General features: G+C 46.6%; 1 protein-coding gene across 1 annotated transcript; it reads right to left on the reverse strand.

The window, feature by feature from the left end:
• Positions 1-14992: 14992 nt before the first annotated feature.
• On the reverse strand, positions 14993-22322 carry LOC142835225 (protein TCL1B2-like). The gene is made up of 4 exons (XM_075948535.1): positions 22149-22322; positions 17146-17310; positions 15593-15638; positions 14993-15048 (listed from the first exon to the last, which is right to left on the reverse strand). Exons 1-4 carry the CDS (start codon positions 22320-22322, stop codon positions 14993-14995), a joined length of 441 nt encoding a protein of 146 aa, XP_075804650.1.
• Positions 22323-23657: the final 1335 nt, after the last annotated feature.

Genomic DNA, 23657 nt, shown 5'->3' on the forward strand with positions numbered 1-23657 from the left:
CCTGAGAGCTTCATGTCCCTCCTCAGAACCCAGGAGCTTGAAGCCAGGGATGTGCAAACCTGGCCGGGGCCTAACATCACTAGAGCAAGGAGGCCAGACAATGGAGCTGGTTCCGATGAGTCCTCAGATTGCCCAATTGTGGGCTCCCTCCTGCCACAGATGCCCACTTACTGGGTTTCGGATGCTGTATTTAATGTAATCACTTTGTGTTGCTAATTAAATGTTATTTAACGCATGCTGAATCTTCGTCTGTCCTTGACCTAGATCCTAGTAGATAAGGGAGAAACTGGGGTCACCCCGTGAGAATGTTGAAAGGGAATTCTGGGGACTTCGTGCAGTTCTATTTTGGAGATAAGGTTGGACCTTGCAAGTTTTCCATACTTCAGTTCTCAAGCCCAGGGCTCTTGGAGTTATGATTTGAGAACCATTAGAGGCAACAACCTCAAAAGATCCTTGCTGGCCAGTCCTGGTCCCCTGACCCCCTTGGTATGGTCCTGCCTTCCCCCAACCTCAGAATGCCTTCAGCTCCTGGTCCCTGCTGTCTCCGGGAAGGCCCCAGGTGTGCTATTCCGTATGTGGCTCCTGTTCTCCATCCCAGGAGGTCCCTCCCTCATGTGAAACTGCCCCCGTTACTGCAGCCCTGCAAGTCACCCTCCCGCATCCCCAGCCTGCAGGCACAGCCTCGCCTACCTCGTGCCCTGGCCTCTGCTGGTCCTCATGCCTCTGAGTAGAGCAAGAGACACCTTAACAGAGAAAGGGGACCAGAAAGGGCCTGGTGTCACCCTGCTTCCTGTCTCGGTATGACTATAGTCCACAGGGCTGTCCTGAAGATGCAGTTGGGTAAGGAAAGTGACATGCTCTGAGCATCCAACAAGAGAATTGTATGAGAAATCCATCTCCTCTCATTTCCCTCTCCTCTACACTGGATGGATTAAAAGCATGGCCACCTGTGATCATTAATTTATCAACTTGATGGGATCTAAACTACCTTGCAAACAAGTTGTATTAGGGGGTCTCCAAAGGAATGATAGACCTCATAGGATAAACACACACACATATACATACATAAGTATATATAGGCGTCGTTAGAATGACTTACAAACTGTGGTCCAGGAGAGGAACAGTTTGCAGCATCTGGCTGCCATGAACTGCCCTGGGTGCTGTGGCCATAGCCAGCAAAACAAGGGCTACAAACATACAGGCTCTGCTCTGAGAGATACATTTAGAAATCCAAAACCTTGGAAGAAAGTAGAACAGGGTGAGATAAGAGCCAATGATTCTTGTCTGTAGGTGGCTTCACGGACATGCATGTGTACTATGAATGCACCTGGCTGTATGTGCTCAAGTGCATGAGGTCAGAGGTCAACTCCAGTATCTTCCTCTGTTGCTTTCTACGTTCCTTTTTGGAGACAGGGTCTCTTGCTGAACCTGGGGCTAAACTAGTTGGCCAGCACGCCCCAGGAGAGGGGGGCAAGCACAGGGACAACCTGGCAACCCAAGGTGCCCTTAGCTGTAAAAAGCCAAATGGTTCTGTAGCGCCCGTGCGGCTACAAGACAGTACACGAGCCAGGAACTAAGCTGGGGACTTAAAAACAGAAAGACAGACAGACAGACATGGGTCATCCTTGATACAAGAGTGCCAAACAGCTTATATAGGGATCCTTAGCCAGGCCCAGCTCTCGGGATCTTCCAGCTGCAGACTCATCAGGCTCAGAGCAGCTGCAAGCAAGGTCTCGTGCTCAGAGCAGCTGCAGGCAAAAGGTCTAAAGCAAGCAAAGAAACTGGCCAGGGATCTGCAACTCCCAACACTTAGTTGTCCCTTCCTGGGTCGGGCAACACCTAGCACCTCCACACCTGTGAGTAATTCGTGTTCAGGAACTTCTCATTGAGGAATAAGGCCTCCCTAAGCCAGTGTCCGACAGAAGCACTGTGAGGACAAGTCTTTCCTTGTGACCTCTTGCGGGGGAGAGCCTATTTACCATCTCCTGTGTGTGCTTGATAGGGTGAACATATGCTCAAAATTATGTGTGGGCAATGTACGCACACACAGGTGATCTAAATTCTATCTCATTTGTCAGTTGGCAAGGAATCACCCAGTGCCCCCTCCCCGCACTGTCGACTCTACTCAGGAAACTGTGCACTCAGGCCTCTTGAAGAATGTTTTTGAAGCCCATCCCCCTTCTTTAGAAGGCATCCTTTGCTTTTTCACTGGTTCTCTGGGTCTTGTCCAGCTTGACATTGGAGATACCGAGAACCTGAACATCATGTCACAGGACCCCCTGAGACTCATAACGCAGGGATCCTCTCGTCTCTGCTCCTTCTACAGTGCTGGGATTACATGTGTGCTCTGATGTGCCCAGCTATTAATGTGAATGCTGATGGTCTGATCTCAGGTCCTCATGTTTGCATGGCAAGGACATTACTGAGCCTTCACCCCAACCCAAACTCATTGTGATAAAAAGTACCTGATATGAAATCTACCTTTAAAAGGGTATGGTACGGTTTTTTTAATTTTGTTTGCTTTTTTGTTTTTTGTTTGTTTTTCAAGACAGAGTTTCTCTGTGTAGCTTTGGAGTCTGTCCTGGAACTAGCTTTATAGACCAGGCTGTCCTCGAACTCACAGAAATCCGCCTGTCTCTGCCTCCCAAGTGTTGGGATTAAAGTTGTGCGCCATTGCCTGGTGGCTTTGATGATTTTATGAACACCGTTTCACAGCAGGCTTCAGGAACTGTTTTCCTTGCTTGCCTTTTGAATAGCAGCTCCCCACTTCCTTCCCTCCACAGCCCCTGGCAATCACCACCTCATTTTCTGGCCCTATGATTTGCACAGCTTTAGGTATCTTCTATAAATAGAATCGTCACGTAGTGTGATGTCTTAGGGTTCTGGCCTCCAATCATGAACATCTGTGTGCACACCGCCGGCACTTACACCACACTCAATATTTTAAAGTGATTACTATGTGCTGACTGTACAATTATCGTAGAATATCTCCTTTAAGCCTCACAAAGACAGGAGAAACTCGCAAGAGGCTTTCTGTAAGGATGGGACTCCTGTGGAAGGCCCCCCAGCCACGGCAGCATGGAGTCACTCACGCCTGAGTGGGCAACTGCAGCTAAATTGCTTCCTGATGAGTCAGGAAAGGGAATAGCCAAATCCTCCCACAGGTGTGATAAGGAAGTCCCTCCCAGGAGTCACTGAAACTGCCGATCCTCTTGCTTCTGATTTCTTCAGCCTTTCCATGACCGGAAAGCCAGCTGCTCTCATTCCATCCTAAGGAACCAAGGGTGGGCTCAGCGGCTAAGAATACTAGCTGTTCTTCCAGAGGAACCGAGTTCAATTCCCAGTAACTATGTGGCAGCTCACATCTGTCTGTAATCCAGCTCCAAGTGATTCGACACCCTCAGGCAGACATAAACACAGGCAAAACACTAATGCAAATAAAATAAACATTTACAAACAAAACAAAACCAAGGGTTTACTTGATTCTAGAGTCTCCAAAGCCAACTACAGTCATTAACTTTGTTGTAGTTTTGGAAATGGGGTACTCTCACTACCCCCAATTTCCTGATGAGAAACAGCCCCAGAGCCCAGCAGCAGTAATTTGCCAGGGGTCTCTGGGGGTCTGGCCTGGGTATGGCTAGAATCTGCCTTTCTAGTTACCAGTGTTCACCTGCTGGGCTCTGCCTTTGGTTCAGAACCAGGAGAGAAGGCACAGCATTTACTGCATGCAAGAAGAAAAAGCTGTAGAGGAAACAGGACAGTGATCAGGACCCCATGAAGGCCTCTCTGAGGTGGTAACACCCACATAAAGAGGAGGAGATGTGACACCCTGCAGCTCTGTGCCTGGCAGACTCGGAGCCTGGAGCGGGTGAATAGAGGTGAGAGAGTCTGACCTTGGCAGTCAGAACAAAGATTTATGCTAAGAGCTTCAAGAATCCAGGAAGTAATGGGGTCTGAATGACCTCCGGCTGCTGTGTGGAGGATGGACCCCAAGGCAACAAGAATAAAAGAAGAGAAACTAATTAAAGTTAGAAGGCTAAGGCAGGAATTGGCCAAATTTTTCTATAAAGGGTCAGATCGTAAATATTTGGGGCTTTGTGGGCTATAAAGTCTCTATTGTAGCTATTTGATTCTGTCATTCTTGTGAGGACCATAGATAATACACAATGCTGAGTGTGGCATTGTGTGTGTGTGTGTGTGTGTGTGTGTGTGTGTGTGTGTACTCTAAGTTACAAAGTTACCAGCAAACATGTTCCAGAAGCTTTTAGGGTCAGAGCCTGAGCCCTGGTAGTCTCCTGACAAACCAGGCTCCACCACCGTTCTCAAAAGATCAATTAATACCGAGTAATAAAAAGCCGAAAAGGAAATCCAACATCCCCACAATTGAGAAGAGGAACAAAGAGCTTCTGCGAGACCTGGGGGCCCTAACAGAGGACCAGAGGTGTGCATACCTAGCAGTCTCCGGTAGGGTATGGTGCTCTGAAGTTGTTGGAAATATGTGAAATCTTCCTGGGGACTAGCTACCCTTCTAGTTGGTACCAGGATCATGGCCTTCTGCCAGCAAGAGATTGATGGGAAATGCCAATTCCTTGAGGCTCATTTTGTTTTAAAACTTTGATACCCAAGGTGGGGGGGGGGGGCATGGTATCCCTAGAACACCTTTTATTCCTGCTAACACAGTTGCAAATGGATGGAGAGCCAGCCGCCTGCTATTATTTACTTTGGTGTAAGGGATATTTATTTTCTAATCCTTTGCTATCTGCTTAGACCACAGAAACACATGAGTATATTCCTTCACATAAAAAAAAAAAATCAAGCCAACTACAAATGAAGTCTCCTCGTATGAGAGAGATGGAGGAGAAGAGCCTCCTGCCATCCATGGTAACGGGACGAGAGGCATGCAGATAGGACACACAGGATTTGATGAGGAAAGATAGTTGTGGGTTCTCAAAAAGGGATTTGTTGGACTGGCTTACACAATATAGGTGATCAAACAATGGCTGCCTGCACTCTGGAGAGATGGAGAACCTAGTGGCATGCAGTCTATGAAGCTGGATGTCTCAACAGTCCCAGTCTGATGGTGCTAGAGGCCAGCAGAATCCCTGGAGAGCCACTGGCCTTCATTTCTGCATTGAAAGGTTGAAGCCGAGAGGTTCAGATGACAGTGGAGGATAGCAGCAGGACAGCCACAAAGTAGACGTCCTCACGGTGAGCAGGGAAAACCGGCATTGCTTCCCATCAGACTTCTTTTTGGTTTGGTTTGGTTTGGTTTGGCTTGGTTTGGCTTTTTGAGACAGGCATCTATATAGTCCTGACCATCTTGGGCCTTGCTATGTAGACAAGGCTGGCCTACAAACTCTCAGAGATAGACATGCCTCTGCCTCCTGATATTCCACCATGCCTGCCCTTCCCCCCAGACTTCCTTAGATCTGAGCCACTACCAGAAACTGCCCATCTTTCTGGGGGACAGGCTCCCCCAGTTAGCTAATCCTTCTGGGAAATACCCCCCCTCCAGTCTCACCCTCCCAGAGATGTGTCTCTTGATTGATTACAGATCTAATCAAGTTGGCAACTGAGAGATCGCCGAAGAGACACTTCCTGTAAGCCAATATGCCTGCCACTCATAGGGTAAGATTTTCACCAATTGGAGGAGGAAGCAGAGCCATGAGAGTAAAGTGGTCCCAGGAAGAATGGGCCTGAATTATGTGTCCCTCATCCATACATCGAGCTCCTGACTCTAAGCCCCTTAGAATGCAAATGCATTTGGACAGGGGAGCTTTGAAGAAGTGATTAGGACAAAATGAGGTCATCTAACTGGGTGCTAGGGTTGGTGTTATCCTGAGAAGAGGGAACTGGCACATAGACTCGGAGGGAGGACATGTGGGATACACAATGAAAGCAGCATCTGTCACTAAGGAGAGAGTCCTCAGGATACCAGCCCTGCCCACACCTTGCTGTCAGCTTTTTGGCTGCTGTAAGACCAAGAAGATAAAAAATAACCCAGTCATTTTTGTCGCTCAGTCTGTTGTGGGCTTGGGTCTCTGAGGCACCTGCCAAAGGACCCAGGTTCCTGTTTCAGGGCAAAGAATTGGACCAGAGCCACATGATTAGAAATAAAAACAGCTCTTTAAGAAAGGGAAAACATTCCTGGGGGTGGAAGTGCGCCCTGAGCCTCCGGAGACATGGTATAAATGTATAGGGCATTTACACAGCACCCGATTCTCCCAGGTTTGTATCACAGGCGGTTCTCGGGTACCTTAGTTCCATCGGGGAGGTGCTTCCCCACTTCCTCTGCCAAAGGGCTGCTTTTCTGTTAACTTTGATGCTTCCATCTCCAGTCCCTACTCTGCTATCACAAGTCTGTGGTACTTAGTAGGATAGTCCTAGGAAACCAATTCAGAGTTTGAAAGTCACGACTTTCGGAGAGCCAGCATGCTGAGTCATGGACGGGTGCCCTGCCCGGAGCAGTGGGCGCTGTACACATGGATGCCGCATCATATTGCTATGTGTTACTGAGGTGGGTACCCGGAGCGGTGGGGGCTGTACGCATGGATACCGCATCTCTTGTTGCTATGTGTTACTGGGGTGGGTGTTTCTCAGGCATCACCGAAGGAAGGAGATGGATACATCCAAGCAAGCTCAGGCCTCCAGTGGTGGGAACGTGGGACTACCAATAGAGTCTGTTGGTTTTTAACAAAGGATTTGAGGAATAGAAATGGGGCATCTGAGAGAGGAACTGAAGGAGCCATCTGAGACCTCATCAAAGTTAAACATGCTTGCAAAACCACACAGAACTGCAGGGACTCTGGCCTTCTGGGGCTTACAGTCAAAAACTCAAAATGGAAACGTGGTTGTCATTTTGCCTGCTTATTATCTTATTATAGATTAGAAAATAAGGCAAATTGAGTTCTGCCAAATTTGGCACTTTACCTGGTAAGTAATTCAGAAGAAGGGGCATGAAGTCTGTATGTGCAGAGGGGTGTTTGGGGCTCGGGGCTGGAAGGGATGGTGAGTGTGGAACCTGGCAGGGTCTGCACACTGGATTAGGGGGGGCTATCCATGGAAGCTCCATTCACATTTTGTATTTGTCCTCTTACTTGTGGTTAACTTGTTTCCAGGGCTTTTAAATTTTTTTTAATTTTTGTTGTTTTTTTTTATTTCCTGCTATGCAGAAAATTTTTATTTTTTAATATACTCAATCACAAGTTCCAAATGCTTGCTTTGTGTGGTCCATGTTTAATGATCTTGGAAAGGATTTCTCTGTAATTTGGGTTCATGTTTTCGCAAGTGCTTTGTAATAAATCATTACAATTTAAAGTTTTCCTTTGTTTAAATCATTAGTCCATCTGTGATTGATTTTCATATGAAAAAAAAAATGTAGTACTATAACCATAGAGCCAAGTTTTTGTAAATTTCTGGCTAGCCAATTGTTAACCTTTTTTCCTTTTTTTTTTCTTTTTTCTTTTTTCTTTCTTAAAACAGGATCTCAATATGTAGGTAGCCCTGGCTGGCCTGAAAGTCACTATGTAGAAAAGGTGCTGGACCTGAAACTTTGGTCTCTGGACTGCTGGGATTAAAAACTAGCCAGTTGTCCTTGGCAAGGACAATAGCACTGGGTTTTGATTCTACTGCATGGACTGGCTTTGTGGGAGCCTAGGCAGTTTGGATGCTCACCTTCCTAGATCTGGATGGAGGGGGGAGGACCTTGGACTTCCCACAGGGCAGGGAACTCTGACTGCTCTTTGGACTGGAATGGGAGGGGGAGGGAAATGGGAGGAGGAGGTGGAAATTTTTAATAAAAAAAAAGAAAAAAAACTAGCCAGTTGTTACAAATTATATATTGCTTAATGTACCCTTTACCAACACCATGAAATTCCACCTCAGTTGTATGAGGGAAACAAAATATCACCTCTACCCTTTCAAGGCTTTGGGCCCTCCAAGAGAATTCAGTTGACACAAAATACATTAAGATAGAAGCACACACACCGGTATTTAATATGCGTCAACAGTGAGGCAGGAGCCATCACAAGGAAATGGAGAATCAAATAAACAGAAGTGAGTAGTTAAAGCTGGACTGAGACCCAGAAATGTGATAAGCCAGGTGCCTGGACAGGGATAGTCGACAGTAGAGACTCAGAAGATAGAGACTTGGACAGATTTGTCTCAGCCTGTGGTCTGCCTTAAGGGTAAAATGACCTACATAGGCTCATGTGTTTGCACACACTCAGCCAGCAGTGTAGCTGTGTAACTGTTAGTGGATAGAGCCTAGTACACAAGGGGTTTGCTAGAGGGGGGAATGCCTTTGGCTCTGCGCTCTCTCTCTCTCTCCTGTAAGAAGTTATTCTACCAGGGATTTTGGCCACAGCAGTGAACTAACACAGACCTCCAAATTCTTCTCTCCCACCGCTGGCTTTTCTGTGTCTTATTTACTCTAGCAGATGCCTTTCTTCTTTAATACATTCTTAGATTTGTCCCTTTAAGATGGACAGTGTCAGCCCTATCTTCTCCAAGTCCAGGCTTGAATTGACTACTCCTCCACCAACCCATCTCTGTGTTCCAGTTTGTTTCTGAAGAGGTATTTAGTAGTACAACACCCCCTCCCCAAAGCTGGGTAACACCATCACTTGGGCAGGACATCCAGGCAGTAGGAGCCTGCTGTGAGGGAAAGCTATTCACTTTATGGATGACCAGAAAGCAAAATGGGGGATGCTGAATCTCAGCTGACTTTATCCTCCACCTATTTTTATCTATCCAGACTCACAGCCCATGGAGAGGATGCCACCCACAGTCAGTGTGGGTCTTGTCCTTCAGTTCTCTTCGGAATTGCACTCAAGACACACGTTGACATGCCTCTGTTGGGGAATATTATTTCCAGGTGTGTGACTTTTGTTTACACCGTATTTGTTTAACCCTGTAAAGGTGTGTTACTGCACCTTCTAAAACACCTGCTGGTCCTAATAAAGAGATGAATGGCCAATAATAGCAAGGCAGGAGCAAGGATAGGCAGGGCTAGCAGGCAGAGAATATAAACAGAAAGAGAACAAAAGAAGAAAGAACAAGAGGAGGACATCAGGGGCCAGCTACACAGCAAGCCACGGAGAAAGAAATAAAGTAAGATATACAGAATTAAGAAAGATAAAAGCCCAGAGGCAAGAGGTAGTCTGGATAATTTAAGAAAAGCTGGCAAGAAACAAGTCAAGCTATGACTGGGCATTCATCACTAAGATTAAGTCTCTGTGTGATTTATTTGGGAGCTGGATGGTGGGCCCCTCAAAAAAGAAAAAAAATCATTATTAAATATTTTGGTGCCCAATATGGGGCTCAAATATCTATCCAGAGCCTAAGAAAGCTGGAGGAAAATAAAGGACACAGCTCATTTAAGAGGTGCTGATGGTGCTGATGTTCAGCAGGCAGTGCTAAGTAGGAACTAGAAATGGCAAGCTAAGTAAAAACCATTTGTGGCGATGCAGGTACCGGCTTCCACAGCTACAAGGGTTTAATGCCGTTTTCAGTCAGGGACCTCTGACCAGGGCACAAGTTTTCAGCTTCCCTTTCACAACCCTACCCAAGAGTGGGCAGAGCCAGCTGCTAGAGTAAGTGAAGGATCCAGGTGTAACTCAATAGACTAAAGCTTGTGGTCAAAAAAGGCTAAAAGACGTGCAGTAAAAGAGGTACAGATGGAAGAAACCTCTAATCAGGATCCAGTGTGTTTTATAATGTCTGTAGGTTTCAGAAAGAAAGAAAATGGGTTTAGGCAGTCATAAAAAGAAATAAGTAGATTAAAAATAATAAAGTCTTTAAAGAGATAGTAAAAGTAATGTGTAAGAAAAAAAGCCATGTGAAGAAGGAAAACACAACAGGGAGTCTAGATCCTGTATAGTGTTATGTTGATTTTGAGTTTTTTGATTGTTCAAAAATCAAAGGACATCTGCTAAGAGACCTGGAATTGAAAGAGGGGCTGTGGAAATCAACTAGCCTAGATACTTTAATGCCTTAACTTTAAAAAGTCAAAAAATGTATTTGTCAGATGAAAATCACAAATGCTTTGGAGAAGAGATTTTGCTTTTGTTTCCACAGGAAGCAAGAGCCTGTGGATTCATTCCAGGTTGATTTAAATATGGTTTGATCAGGGGAGACCTCCTGAATCTTGACAGGTGATCTCAGCAAAGGTTGATGCTGGTCTTCCCAGGACTTGGCCATTATCTCAATTTTCTCTCTGGGACCCTAGAAATACTTCACCCACATTCAATAGGAAGCAGTCTAGAGAACACAATGTCCACATTCCCAAGAAAAGGGGGGTGTAGGTGGTCTTTGGTTATTTTGTGGGTTATGGATGTTGGTTATATTTAGGGGAATATAAGAATATAGGCTAAAAAGACAACTATTAATCTCAGATATTTTGCATTGTCATGGATTTGGATATATATGGATATATGGATATATTCAAAGTCAATTTTGTTACACTGTATATGTGTTTTTACTCTTGTTTAAAGAACTTTTGTATATTGATACAAATTTAAGGTAATTTTTGTTACAACATATTGTATATATGTTTCTACTTTTTTAAGGTATTGTACCTATGCAGTTCATTTAAAAATACATGATAAAATTCTAGTTTTTGAAAACTATTATGAGCTACTTAGAATAATCAAGAAATACAGGACAGTAGTTAGTCAAAAATAACAAATTTGTAGATATGTTAGACATGTTTTCTAGATCATATAGAAATAGATTTTAGATATAGTGTCTTCAAAACTTTCAAAGATCTACAAAATATGGCATTTAAAATGTTTTGTTAACTTAAGGTTTTTCATGACAATGAAACACTTCTGCTCCTGGCAACACCAATTTACTTCAGAGAAGATGTGGGTACTGAAGAAACTCTTTGTGGAGTTTGCTTTCCTTGTGGTAAGGTTAGCCACTGGGCAAAGAAACTGCTCTTGCCTTTGACTGCTGACTATGTGCTGTGTAGACTGGACATGCAGGACCCACAGGAAAGTGACTTTTGCAAACATTGACAAAACAAGGTGGGATGGTCATTCAGGGTTCCTAATTCACAGGAGAAACTGCCAGACATTCTGCAGGACACAGAGGAAAGTGACTGATAAGCTGCCAATATAGGTGGAACAACCTTTCAAATTTCCTGTTTCATTGAAAAGTCTACCAGATACTATGTGCCTGTTGGCTAAAGATGGATGCCCCCACATTGCAAAGGAACTCTGGGTGATTGTCCAGGCAGTCAGATGTCTCTGTCAAGCAAAGATATATTTTAGACAGGTCATCTAAACACTTCAGAGGTCTACAGAATATGATATTTAAAATGTTTTACTAACATAGACTTCTTTTTATAACAATGAGATGTCTGCTTCTGGCAGCACTTATCTACTTCAGAGAAGATAACAGGCACTGAAGAAATTTCTTTGTGGCAAAAGTAAGACACTGGGCAAGAAAATGCCCTTACCTTGACTGCTGACAGTGTGCTGTCCTACTTGGACAAGCAGGACACAAAAGAAAGTGACTGTCAAACATTGTCAAGACAAGAAGAGACAGCCATTCAGAATATCCTGCTTCACAGAAAAGTCTGTCGAATATGCTAGGTCTGTAGGACAAAGATAGATGCCCCAATGATGCAGAGGAACTTTGGGTGACTGTCGAGGCAACCAGCTGTTTCTGTCATTTCTCACATTTTTGGAAGTTACTTGCATGTACTTCCTGATTACTCAGTTAATATTTCCTTCTTGGGTCCTTGAGGTAGTTGAAGGCTAGATATAGTCTCCCTTGTTTACAAGGCTCAGAAAAGAAATTTACTAAAGAAATATAAAGTATATAAGGTTGAGAGATATTAAATGTTAGTTTTGAAAGGAAATGCAAGTTGTGGTAAAAAGTAAGTTAGGTACAAAAATTTGGACTCACGAAGATAGGATAGATGTGTATTTTCTCTGAATTTGTCAAATGTGAATGGGCTAGCCATTGATGATGTTATTTGTTGCCTGTATATATTATAGCTTTTCTTATTTATAGCCTTCTTTATTTTAGACAAAAAAGGGCAAATGTGGTGGTATATTATTTGTATTTTTGATAAATCTTGCCTGGAGACCAGAAGCAAAGTAAAAGCCCCTAGAAGTCAGGCAATGGTGACACACACCTTTAATTCCAGGATTTGGAAGACAGTCAGACAAATCTCTAAGTTCAAGGCCACCCCAGGCTGCACAAGATTAATGCAGAAACAAATCCAGGTGGTGGTGACTCATACCTTTAATCCCAGCACTGGACAGAATATAAAATGAGAGAGGAGAGAGGTTTAGTCTGCTTAGTCTACAGTTGCCCAGCTTTGGTAGAAGTAAGACTTCTCTAGTGATGTAGCTACTCTGCTTTTCTGGTTTTCAGGTTGAACCCCAATTTCTGTCTCTGGGTTTTTATTACTTGTGCTCCATAGCAAGCCACAGAGAAGGACATAAAGTAAAACATACAGAATTAAGAAAGATAAAAGCCCAGAGGCAAAAAGTAGTTGGGATAATTTAAGAAAAGTTGGCAACAAACAAGCCAAGCTAAGGCTGGATATTCATAACTAAGAATAAGTCTCCATGTGATTTATTTGGGAGATGAATTGTGCGGTCCTCAAAAAAGAAAACAGTAAAATATCACTCAACATGCCTCAATAGCAACCTAGGTGATTCTGAACCTAGTCAGATTGACAAGTAGGTTAACTAGGGAAGGAGAGTTTCCTAGGGATCAGAGTCCCAGATCAACTCAGCTTCTTCTAGGAAGGGGCAGGATCAGGCTTCAGGACTTGGTCACTCCCACATGGCACCCTTAGGACTCCAAGCACTGTTCTGACCTGGAAACAATCTCAACTCCCAAATCCCAGACATGGGGCAGTGTCTGGAGACATCTTTAGTCCAGTGGACACGCGTCAGGAATGCTGCTGTTCATCCTATGTTCTCACTCAGGACATCTGAGACAATGCAGGATCTGACCCAAATGTCCTTGGTGCCCACTTCAGAATTCCTGCTCCAGGTAGAAAGGCCGGGAGAGGGCCCTGGCTTGCTCTTGAAGCTAACTTACATCTCCCTATATACAGAATTGTCTCCAACACCCCAAAGTTTCTGCCCAGAACAAGGGTAAACGACTCTGGATTTTAAACCCTGCCTTTCTCCTCCCTGTACTCCTGTCTCCACTTGTGGGAGCTGCTGCCCTCCCATTTCTCTGTCCCCAGAAGCCTCAAGGTCACTTGTAAATTTGCACCACAGTGCTGGCCTGACAGTCTGCTGCTTTTGTCTTGTTTGGGACTTTTCCTTCCCCAAGTTCATAACCATATTTCTCTATATCTTCTACAAATACTTTCTTTAAAAACAAGGTCTCAGCCAGCCAGTGGTAGCAGGCACCTTTAATCCCAGCAGTCAGGAGGCAGAGGCAGGCGGATCTCTGAATCTGAGGTCAGCCTCGTCTACAGATCAAGCTCTAGAACAGCTAGGGATACACAGAGAAACCTTGTCTTGAAACACACACACACAAAGATAAGGTCTTACGTAGCCCAGGCTGGCTTTGAACAGCTAGGGATACACAGAGAAACCCTGTCTCGAAACACACATACACACACACACACACACACACACACACAAAGATAAGGTCTTATGTAGCCCAGGCTGGCTTTGAACAGCTAGAGATACACAGAGAAACCCTGTCTCGAAACACACACACACACACACACACACACACACACACACACACACACAAAGATAAGGTCTTATGTAGCCCAGGCTGGTTTTGAACAGCTAGGGATACACAGAGAAACCCTGTCTCGAAACACACACACACACACACACACACACACACACACACAAAGATAAGGTCTTACGTAGCCCAGGCTGGCTTTGAACTCACTACATAGCCAAGGTTCACCTTAGATTTCTGATTCTCCGGCCTCCACATCTTGAGTGCTGAGATTCCAGCATGTGCCCACATACCTGGTTTGTCACCCTGATTAGGCAGTACTGAGGATCATGGTAGAGCATCGTGTATGTGAAGTAAGCATATTGCCAACTGAGCCCTAGCCCCAGCCCTATAAGGGCCTTTATAGATTCACACTGTAAAGTTAGACATCCATCTGCTGACAGTTTCTTCTTGTGAAGTGTGTCGGAGGGAGGGCCCTACTTTTCTATAGATCCACTGAAGGACATGTCCACGGTACCTGGCCTTTGTCCCCTCCCTGCCTCTGGTGCCTTCCTGTGCATTTTCTCCCTCTGCCCTATAGTGTATCAGTGTGCCTCCTGCATAGACGCTGTCACTCACATCCCATCCAGGTTACGTCACACCTTAGCTTATTCTCAGCGCAGCGTCACCCAGCTTCCACACAGTCTCCCTTTTAAACCTTCCCCCGGGTACCCTTGCTGCTGGACTGGACCAGTGATCACTCCTCCTAGTGTGGAAATGTCTAGAAGAGATCACAAAATGTTCCTGTAATGTTTGGGGGCCAGCTTCCACTTTCTGCACAAGAACCTGGATAAGGACAGACAGGCCCAGCACAGAATCTAAGTAAAAGTGGTAAAAATTTAATTAGTTAAAAACAAGTGGGGGGTGGGGGTGTGGTTAGGGTCAGCATCGCTTCTAGGAGCCAAGAACTGAACCTGTGGGAGAGGTACCCCAGAGGCCCCCTGTACATAGCCCACCATGCTTTCAAGCTGCTGAGCCCAGAGTCCTCTGCCTAGCACCAGGACAACTTCTAGCCGGTGTTGGTAGCTCAGAGATCTGCAGGGCATAGAGTCTCCATCTGTACCTGCTCTAGAGGCATCTCCAGATCAGAGCCACCTGAGGGGCATGCTGTTCTGGGAGCCCAGGAAAGGGGTTCAGAGGAGGAGAGGTCTTTAGAAGGGCCATCCATGAAGTCAGCATCAGAGGCCCAAAGGGAGCAAGAAAGCCGCAGCTGTACGCAGCCAGGGAGAAGGCTCAGGACACAGGCAGGCTGGGCTTGCAGAAGCAGTTCCTCTGAAGTTCAGCTCTCATCAGTGCTGGAGGGATAGACAAGCAGGGGAGCCTCGGACTCGGCACCTAGGGAACAAGCAGAGGAGTAGATGCATAAAACCTTCACAGAGAGTACCAGGGGCAGGAGTCCGGAGGGCTACCAAGACCTAGAGAAGACCCAGGAGGTCTAGTGAATCCCTGCAGAACTGGGTGCTGGACCCAAAGACTGTGCCCCAACCAGTCCAGCTCCAGCTCTGCCCATGCGCTGCTACCAAGCTGGAGGAGATGCCCACTGTAGGTCTTCCTGGGCCTACACCACAGAGCACTCTGGTGTGAATCAACTTGAGAGGTTCTAGTCTGATCACTGCTATCCCGGTGCTCTGTGGTCTGAGAGCCTGCATTCCCACACCCCAAGCCTGTGTGCTTAGCTGTGAAGTGGAACCCCGATCATGCGGCATTGTTTCCACGCTGGGAGGTGACTCCAATTCAGTGAGGTCCTGTGCTTACTGTCAGTTCACAGTGCTTATGTCCAAAGGAGAAGGGTGACAGGTAGCCACACAAGGAACACTCAGGAAGAGTGACCAGCACTATCTTCCTATATAGAGGGAAAGCCTGCTGGCGTCAGTCTTACCGACATAGCCGTCCAGCTTTAGGACCAGTTGCTCCAGGGAGCCAGTCTGCAAGAGAGGGAACTGCCATCAGGATCGATCCTAGGTGGCACACCTCTAGCCAGCTCTAAGACACCTATTCAGACTTAAGGTAGCAGAAAGGGGCAAGGGGATCTGGTCTGTGAATTCTGTAGCCAGAGGGAAGTATTACTTCCACGCATGCCCCACTGGGCAGAGGTCCCCAGTGTGTGCTTGGAGGCATTCTCTCCCTCCCTCTGTCCTATCCTCCATAGGATTAATAACTTCCTCCTGAGTAGGGAGGCAAATAACAAAAACATCTTCAAGAACTCCCTGAAACTGACCAGGGGAAGTGGAGCCAAGCAGCAAAGACATTCAGACAAGAGAAGCCACTCAGGAAAGTAGAAACCAGCCAAGCTGTCTGGAAGTTTTAAACCGCCTAAGGCACCTGGAATGGATGCTCTCCAACCTGTTGAGCTGCCTGCAGGCTGTGTAGTGTGCTCCGGGGCCCCCAGCTTTTGTGAGCGACCGGTCTGTCACCCCTGCTGGAGTGGACCTTGGTGATGCAGCTGTCTTTGAGTCATTTCTGCCCCTGTGTTCCCTCACCTATATTCCTGTAAGGAACCCCAGTAAGACTCATTGATTCACCAAGATGAACTTTTTGGTCCATTGAGGGTTCCCTATCTAGGGTGAATAGACTAGTCCCAGGAAAAGGTTTGTCACACAACAATCCCCCCCCCCCCAAATCCTCCACTAAAAATGAACCTTGTTAGAGCCCTTGAAGGAAGATTTGAATGAGAGATTAGAATTTCCCTGGGGAGAGCTGTCCCAACCCCCCCCCCGCACCCCATCAGGAGAGTGGCCCCTATACCACACCTGGGCAACAGAGCAGAGCTGGCCATGAAGGTGTAGGTGTGAGAGAGCTGACCCTGAGGACCCAAAAGCAGGAGAGAGAGCTGGCCCGCCCTTTGCTCATCCCTGCAAGGGGTGAACTCATCAGGACAATGCAGGAGCACTCCCCCTAGTGGTGAGGACAAAGGAAAACTGGCAAGCTGACGAAGCCTGCAACCACCCAGGCTCGGAACAAGGGATCTGTTTTGGCTCACCCCAACATCCACCCTATCTGTGATCTGCTGGAGCACATAAAGGGTCCTTTGGATTTCCACAACACATGGTTTAATAGCAGGATAACTCAGTGAGGGCTCAACATGGATGGTGTAGCAGAAACCAGACCAATGACTATGCAGTGAACACTCACAAGGAAAGATATGTGGACGAAAGATATGTGTGTCACACTGCAGCTTCCAGGAGGAGATTGATTTTTTCTCCCCCCCCTTTCTCTTTTTTCTCTTAAATTTTATTTTGAGGGGAAGGTTACAAGGGCTGAGGATGGATACAAAGGAATGGGGAATGAATGGGATGGAGATACATGATGTAAAAGACAAAGAATAAATGAAGGAGAGAAAAATAAAGAAACCTCCCTGGGGTGAGACAGGATGATTCCCCCACACACACACACACCTACCACAGCTTTCACCATGAGGTATAAAACACTTACCTGGATGTGCTGCTCTAATTTCCAGAGATTGTTATCTGATCCCCGGTAAAACATCAAAGATTCTTTCTGCCACATCATAGGAAGACTGAAGAAACTCAAGGGGATGGGGGGAAAACCCATGATGGGGTTCATCTGACATAAGACGATGGTCATAGAGGTGCCAAACTGAAGGGATAGAGAGGAGAGGGACATTAGGGGCAGATTCTGTCAGCCATGCCTGGGTTCTGGCCGAGCGTTTGTGCGCAAAGGGCAAGATCAGAGGTATATTGTTCCAACAACCCTAACCATAGCCTTGTCTCCAACACTCAGGTCTTCCCCAGGACCTGGGATGTCTGGTGCTCTTCTGCCCTCATCCCAACTGTGTCCCCAACACGGTAGCCACAGTCTCCAGCCACATAGCGTCTTTCACTGGTACTGGATTTGGGGCTCCAGCTCAGCCATTTCCAGAGTTTTAAAAATTCTCCTTTGAAGGGGGGAGGACCTTGGACTTCCCACAGGGCAGGGAATCCGGACTGCTCTTCAGACTCAAGAGGGAGGGGGAATGGAGTGGGAGGAGGGGGAGAGGAGTGTGGAGAGGGGAAGAGGAGTTGGGGGGAGGGGGAGAGGAGTGGGAGGAGGGGGAGGGAAATGGGAGGCAGGGAGGAGGCAGAAATTTTTTCAACAAAAAAATAAATAAAAACATTATGCATTATATACCAGTACTGAACTATTGCCAAGCAAACTATATTAAAAAATGTAACAATTATGTTCCAATAAAAAAAAGAATTAAAAAAATCTCCTTTGAAAAAATAAGACATATTGGGAGAAGAGTCCAAAAATAAGAATATAGAAATGTAGATTCCAGAAATAAGAATGTAGAAATAAAGAAATAGAAAGTTGTAAGCCTAGGAAAAGGAGAACAGACCGTCAGCAGCTTTCTCAGCAGCTTCAGGATTAACAATAACAACAGTGGGTTACTTTGCTTTACAACCCATAGCTCTGTCTGTAAGACTGAAGTGACCCTCTGAAAACTGAGAGTCAGCTTTTAGATAACCCCCGGTCCCTCATGACCAGCAACTGATGTGAGCCGAGTTAGCTTTTAAATGACGGGATGTACCTGACTTGTTGGCTGTGCAGTTTCCCATACCCTTCCCTGCTATGCAAAACTGGCAGTAGCAGGGGTTGTGTAGAGCTTTGGCAAACACCATCAGAACGTATCAAAAGATGACAATGGGCTAAATACAAACACTAGTTTTAAAAAAATTGTTAATGGAAATTGTAAAAAAGGCAATTTGTATCACAGTTTTACCTTGAGATTGTAAAAAGCCTTTTGTTCATGCCCAATGCTTGCTTCTTGCCATTAAAAGGGGCGTTCTAACACAGTCCAGGGACACCGCCTTACAAGTCCATTTCTGGCTGTGGGCTCAGCTAGCTGATAAGCTTTCTGTGCCCCATGGAGATTTATTTTTTTAATTTTTTTTCCTGGAATAAAGTTTGTTTCTGGTGTAATAGACTTTGGTGGCCTGTCCCCTATCTTTGCACAACACCCCACCACCACCACCCCACCCCAGCACTGGGGAGCTGACTCCATAGGTTATGTATGAATTTCCGACACCCATGTTAAAAGCCACAGTCATACATGTGCCACCAGTGCTGTGGAAAACTGAGACAGGGGGATCACTGGGGTTTCCTGGCTGCCAGTCTAGCTCCAGATTTGGGGAAAGATGCTGATCCAGGGGAATAAGTTGGAGCCTGGTTCACCAGGACATTCAACTCCCCCCCCCCCCCCGGCCTGGGGCAATGAGTTTACCAAAAGAAATGCAGTGTAGTCTTGAAGGTGAACTTCATGTGCCTTTAATAAATGCAAAACATAAACCTGAGTCAACATAGAAAGCTACAAAGTGAAAAAAAATCACTCTAGCCAGACGTGGTGGCGCACACCTTTAATCCCAGCACTCAGAAGACAGAGGCAAGCAGATCTCTGAGTTGGAGGCCAGCCTGGAACACATAGTGAGTTCCAAGACAGCCAGGACTGTCACACAGAGAAACCCTGTCTCGAAAAAACAAACAAACACAAAAAGAAAGAAGTTGCTGTAAACCATAACCAAATGGCAGACATGGCCACCGAGCAGAAAGTTTGCCAGATTCCCTACCAGTGTCCTCCTGTCTCCCTGAGAAATGCCCACATTCTTCTTCACTTGTCACAGGGTGGCAGATCACTTCCTTCCTTGTCACCCTGACAAGGTCTCACAAAACCCTCTGTCTGTATTCTGACTTTAGGGTGAGAGGGAAGGGAGCTAGCCACCAAGGGCCTATGCTGACTTGCCTGCTTCTGTAGTAAATAAAGTTTTATTTGAAACTACCATTGTCTCTGGATGCTTCGCACTAAGGTGGCACAGGGAGTGTGCCCAAGTCCTCAGTGCCTGCAAAATGAAACACCTCCCTCTGAGGCCTCTGAAAGGTCTGCTGATCCTTGCTGAGATCATGAGAGAAGATCCTGTCCCAACCTGCAACTGTATGTGGGAACTCACACACACACACACACACACACACTCACACACACACATACACACACTCACGCATACAAACTCACACACACATACACACACACACATACACACATTCACGCATACACACTCACACACATACACACACACTCACGCATACACACTCACACACACATACACACACACATACACACACACATACACACACTCATGCATACACACTCACACACACATACACACACACGTACACACTCACACACACATACACACACTCATGCATACACACTCACACACACATACACACACACGTACACACTCACACACACATACACACATTCACACACACACTCACACACACATACACACACTCACGCACTCACTCACACTCATGCACACTCATATGCACGCATTCTTACACACTCACATGAGAGTGAGTGTGAGAGCGTGTGAGAGTGGAATATCTATGAGGTGTGTGTGTGGTGCGTGTGTGTGGTGTGTGTATATGTGCCAGCCTAGAAAGGCCAAAGGAGGACTCAGGTGTCTGCTCCCTCCCTTATGCCTCTGAAGGAGGGTCTCTGACCACGTCCCCGCAGCCAACAAGGCCCCAGTGGCTTTTTATGTGGCTGCTTGGATCCTAACTCGGGCTCATAGGTTTTGGGTTTTGTTTTTTTTTTTTTAAGATTTATTTCTTTGCTTATTTATTGGTGTACTTATTTTAGACAGGATCTCTGTGTAGATAGTTTAGAACTGGCTACCTGGGCCAATCTGGCCTTGAACTTACTGTGTGTGTGTGTGTGTGTGTGTGTGTGTGTGTGTGTGTGTGGTGTAATGTAACAATGCAACCTATATCTTCATACCCTAACAGAGGGGGGGGGGAGGGAAGGAGGGAGGGAGGAAGAACTAGGAGGGAATAAAGGAAGAAAGAAAGGAGACAGAGAAGTACAATGCTGGGCCTGGTGTTGCAACCAAACCATTCAGGAGGCCGAGGCAGGAGGCTCACGAGTTCCCATCCCACCTGAACTACAAAGTGAGTTCAAGCGCCACTCTAGGGGACCCTTCCTGTGGATGTGCCACTTAGCAGCAGCTTTCCCTGGGGGCCTCAGCGTCATTTTTTTCACTGCAGCCCTCAGATTCCCCTCCCTTTAAACTCAGCTATTCAAGGATCTCTTGTGGTTGCTGCACTTGCCCGTCTAGGCACACTCGGAACCAACAGCTACAGTAACCCAAGTCCACTGGGGTCATTGGATTCAATTGACTACGTTTACATTGTAACAGAATTCTTTCCTGCGTCTTTTTTTTTTTAACTGTTACCATACTTTACTTGGTAAAGGTTTAAAGAAAAATATTTATTACTTGAAGTTTTTTTTTTTATGGTGCTACAGGTAAATTACCCCTTTGTAAGGTTTCAAACCTGGGACAAACTGAGGTCTATTAACATATCAAAGTCGGCACCAGATGAAGGGAAAAAGGGGAATGAAGAAGGGCAGCCGACTACTCCTAGGTGTGGAGAAGGTGGTTTATTGTTGAAAACAAGGAGAGCAAAGCCAGAGGCAGGGACATCTGGGAGAGTCCAGAGTGAACTTGACTGGGAGCCTGGCCACTTGAGGAGAGGACAGAGAGGAGGGGACAGGAGAGAGGAGATGCCTACCAAGTTACATGGCCTGAGCCAAGAGACTGGCATAGCCAAAATGGCTGAGTTATATAGGGGCAGGAGGAGGCACAGGTCCTGGGCTGAAGAGTTCAGTGTTGAGGTGGGGGGTAGGGTAAATCGACCAAACCCCGCAACAGCAGGGACTGAAAGATGCTGGGAGAACCTAGAGGCCAGCGACCACTTTGACATGTTAATGGGCACCTCAGCCATTTGTCCCAGCTGTAAGATATAACACCCCTTATCCCAGTACCCAGGAGAGTACCCATAGTCTCTGCCACACTGAGACAAGGGCTTTGCCCTCAAGCCACATCCCTGGTCTTTGGGGATCAGTGTTGATACCTAGAGATGCTTTTGCTGAACCACAGAGTATTTTAACCGCTCAGGTCCAGTCTTCAGAGTGATTCTCTAAGGCACCAGAGTTGCCAGTTTCCCTGAGCATTCAAGCTTGGGAGCACAGCAGCAGATGTGTGGCATTTGCAGAGCAATTAGAAACCAGCGATTCACATTCACATCTGCTCCTTCCGAGTTGTCGGACTTCTTCTGGACCTGCCCTTTCTCTGACCTGGAGAACTCCTACTCATCCCACAAAGCCCAGCCTTAACTATCCTATCTGTAAGCTTTCTCAAAATGCTCCCACTAACTAGGGCCTTTACTGGTAAGTCAGGCCTCAGCATAAGGGCTCCCCTTCATCTGTGGATAAGCTTGCATCAGTGAGGCCTCCAAGCAAGGGCTCCTGGGCCTGGTGCACTGGTGAAGACCTGGTTCTGTTCGGAGACTAGTATCAGCTCTTTTCTGATGATAATAACATTGCCCCAACACAAACACTAGCTACCCACAAGGTCAGGGTACAGAGCCCCAAAACTCACCCTGAGTAGAGTTGGTTGTACTGGAAACAGGCCAGGAGTGAAGGACAGGTCTGAGACCATCCAGAATCTCTGGTTCTCATCCACATATAAACCAGGTCTTTGACGGTTCAGAAACAGTGGGGGCGGGTTCCGAAACTCTGGGGGCGGGCTACTTACAGGAGGAGAAGCAGCCATCGTGAGGAGCCCAGCAAGCTGACTGCTTCCTTAAAATGCAGTCCTGCAAGCGCAGGGTGGAAGTCACCACAGGTTGCAGCTGGGGTGGGAAGAGTAAGGCATAAGAAACACAGTTCTTCTGCAGCTGGGCCAGGAGCTCGACTCTCTGGAAACAACTGCCAGGCTTCAATAGGTACCCTGTGTCCTCAGGCTAGGCCTCTTTAGGACTCTCTCCATGTCCCCTACCCAGACCATCTCCCCAGCAGGTTTCCATCAGGAACCTAGCTGAGCCTCCTGGATCTAGACCAGTGGCTCTCCTCCACCTTCCTAATGCTGTGACTCTTTGATATAGTTCCTCGTGTTGTGGTAAATCCCCCCCCAGCCATAAAATTCTTTTTGTTGCTAATTCATAACTGCAATTTTGCTAGTGTTGTGAACTGTCAATACTTTGGGAGACAGAGGTTTGCAAGAGGGTCGCAACACACAGGCTGGGAACTGGTATCCTAGGGGTTAACAGGGCAAGACACACCTGGGATGAACTTGTAGAAAACCAACCCACACCCCTCAGATGCTTGGGATCCAGATCATGTAAAAACGTAACTAAGTCTGGCTAGGAAGCAGGGGCTTCTGGCTCACCTCACGCAGGGCCCATCTCCTTAGTCCATCTCCTCAGCTTCTCTGAGGCCATAGCAGGCTATGAAAGCAGTCTCAGAATGGCAGCACCCTGTGCTTTTTGAAGACCACAAGCCAGATTCTTTTCATCACCCACCCCGGAACATGTAGAACACCTGTGACATATCAGCCATTTCCCTCTCTCCTCGCCCCATCCCTCTCATCTTCCCGTCCTTTCTCTTTCTCTCAGAAGTGTCTCATGTAGCTCAAGTTGTCCTCAAACCCACTTTGTAGCTGAGGATGACCCTGAGTTCCTGATCCTCCTGCCTCAGCTTCTCTGATGTTGGGTGACATCAGCACGCTCAGTACTATGTGAGGCTAGAGCTTATGCTAGGCCAGTGTTCTGCCAACTGATCTCCCCCTAGCCCCACATCAGGCATTTCCTGGCTAGTTTTATGTCAATTCGATACAGGCTAGCTAGAGTCATCTGAAAGGAGGGAGCCTCCGTTAAGAAAAAGACTCTCTAAGATGGCGCTGTCAGGCATTTTCTTAATTAGCAACTGATGGAGAGGGCTCAGCCTATTGTCGTGGAACCAGTTCCCCTCCATGGCCTCTGCACCAGCTCCTGCCTTTAGGTTCTGGCCCTGTTTGAGTTCCTGTCCTGACTTTCTTCAGTGACGGACAGTGATGTGGAAGTGTAAGCAAAATGAACCCTCTTCCAACTGGCTTTTGGTCATGGTGTTT

The sequence above is a fragment of the Microtus pennsylvanicus genome, chromosome 14, assembly GCF_037038515.1.
Source record: "Microtus pennsylvanicus isolate mMicPen1 chromosome 14, mMicPen1.hap1, whole genome shotgun sequence".
Lineage (NCBI taxonomy): Eukaryota > Metazoa > Chordata > Mammalia > Rodentia > Cricetidae > Microtus > Microtus pennsylvanicus.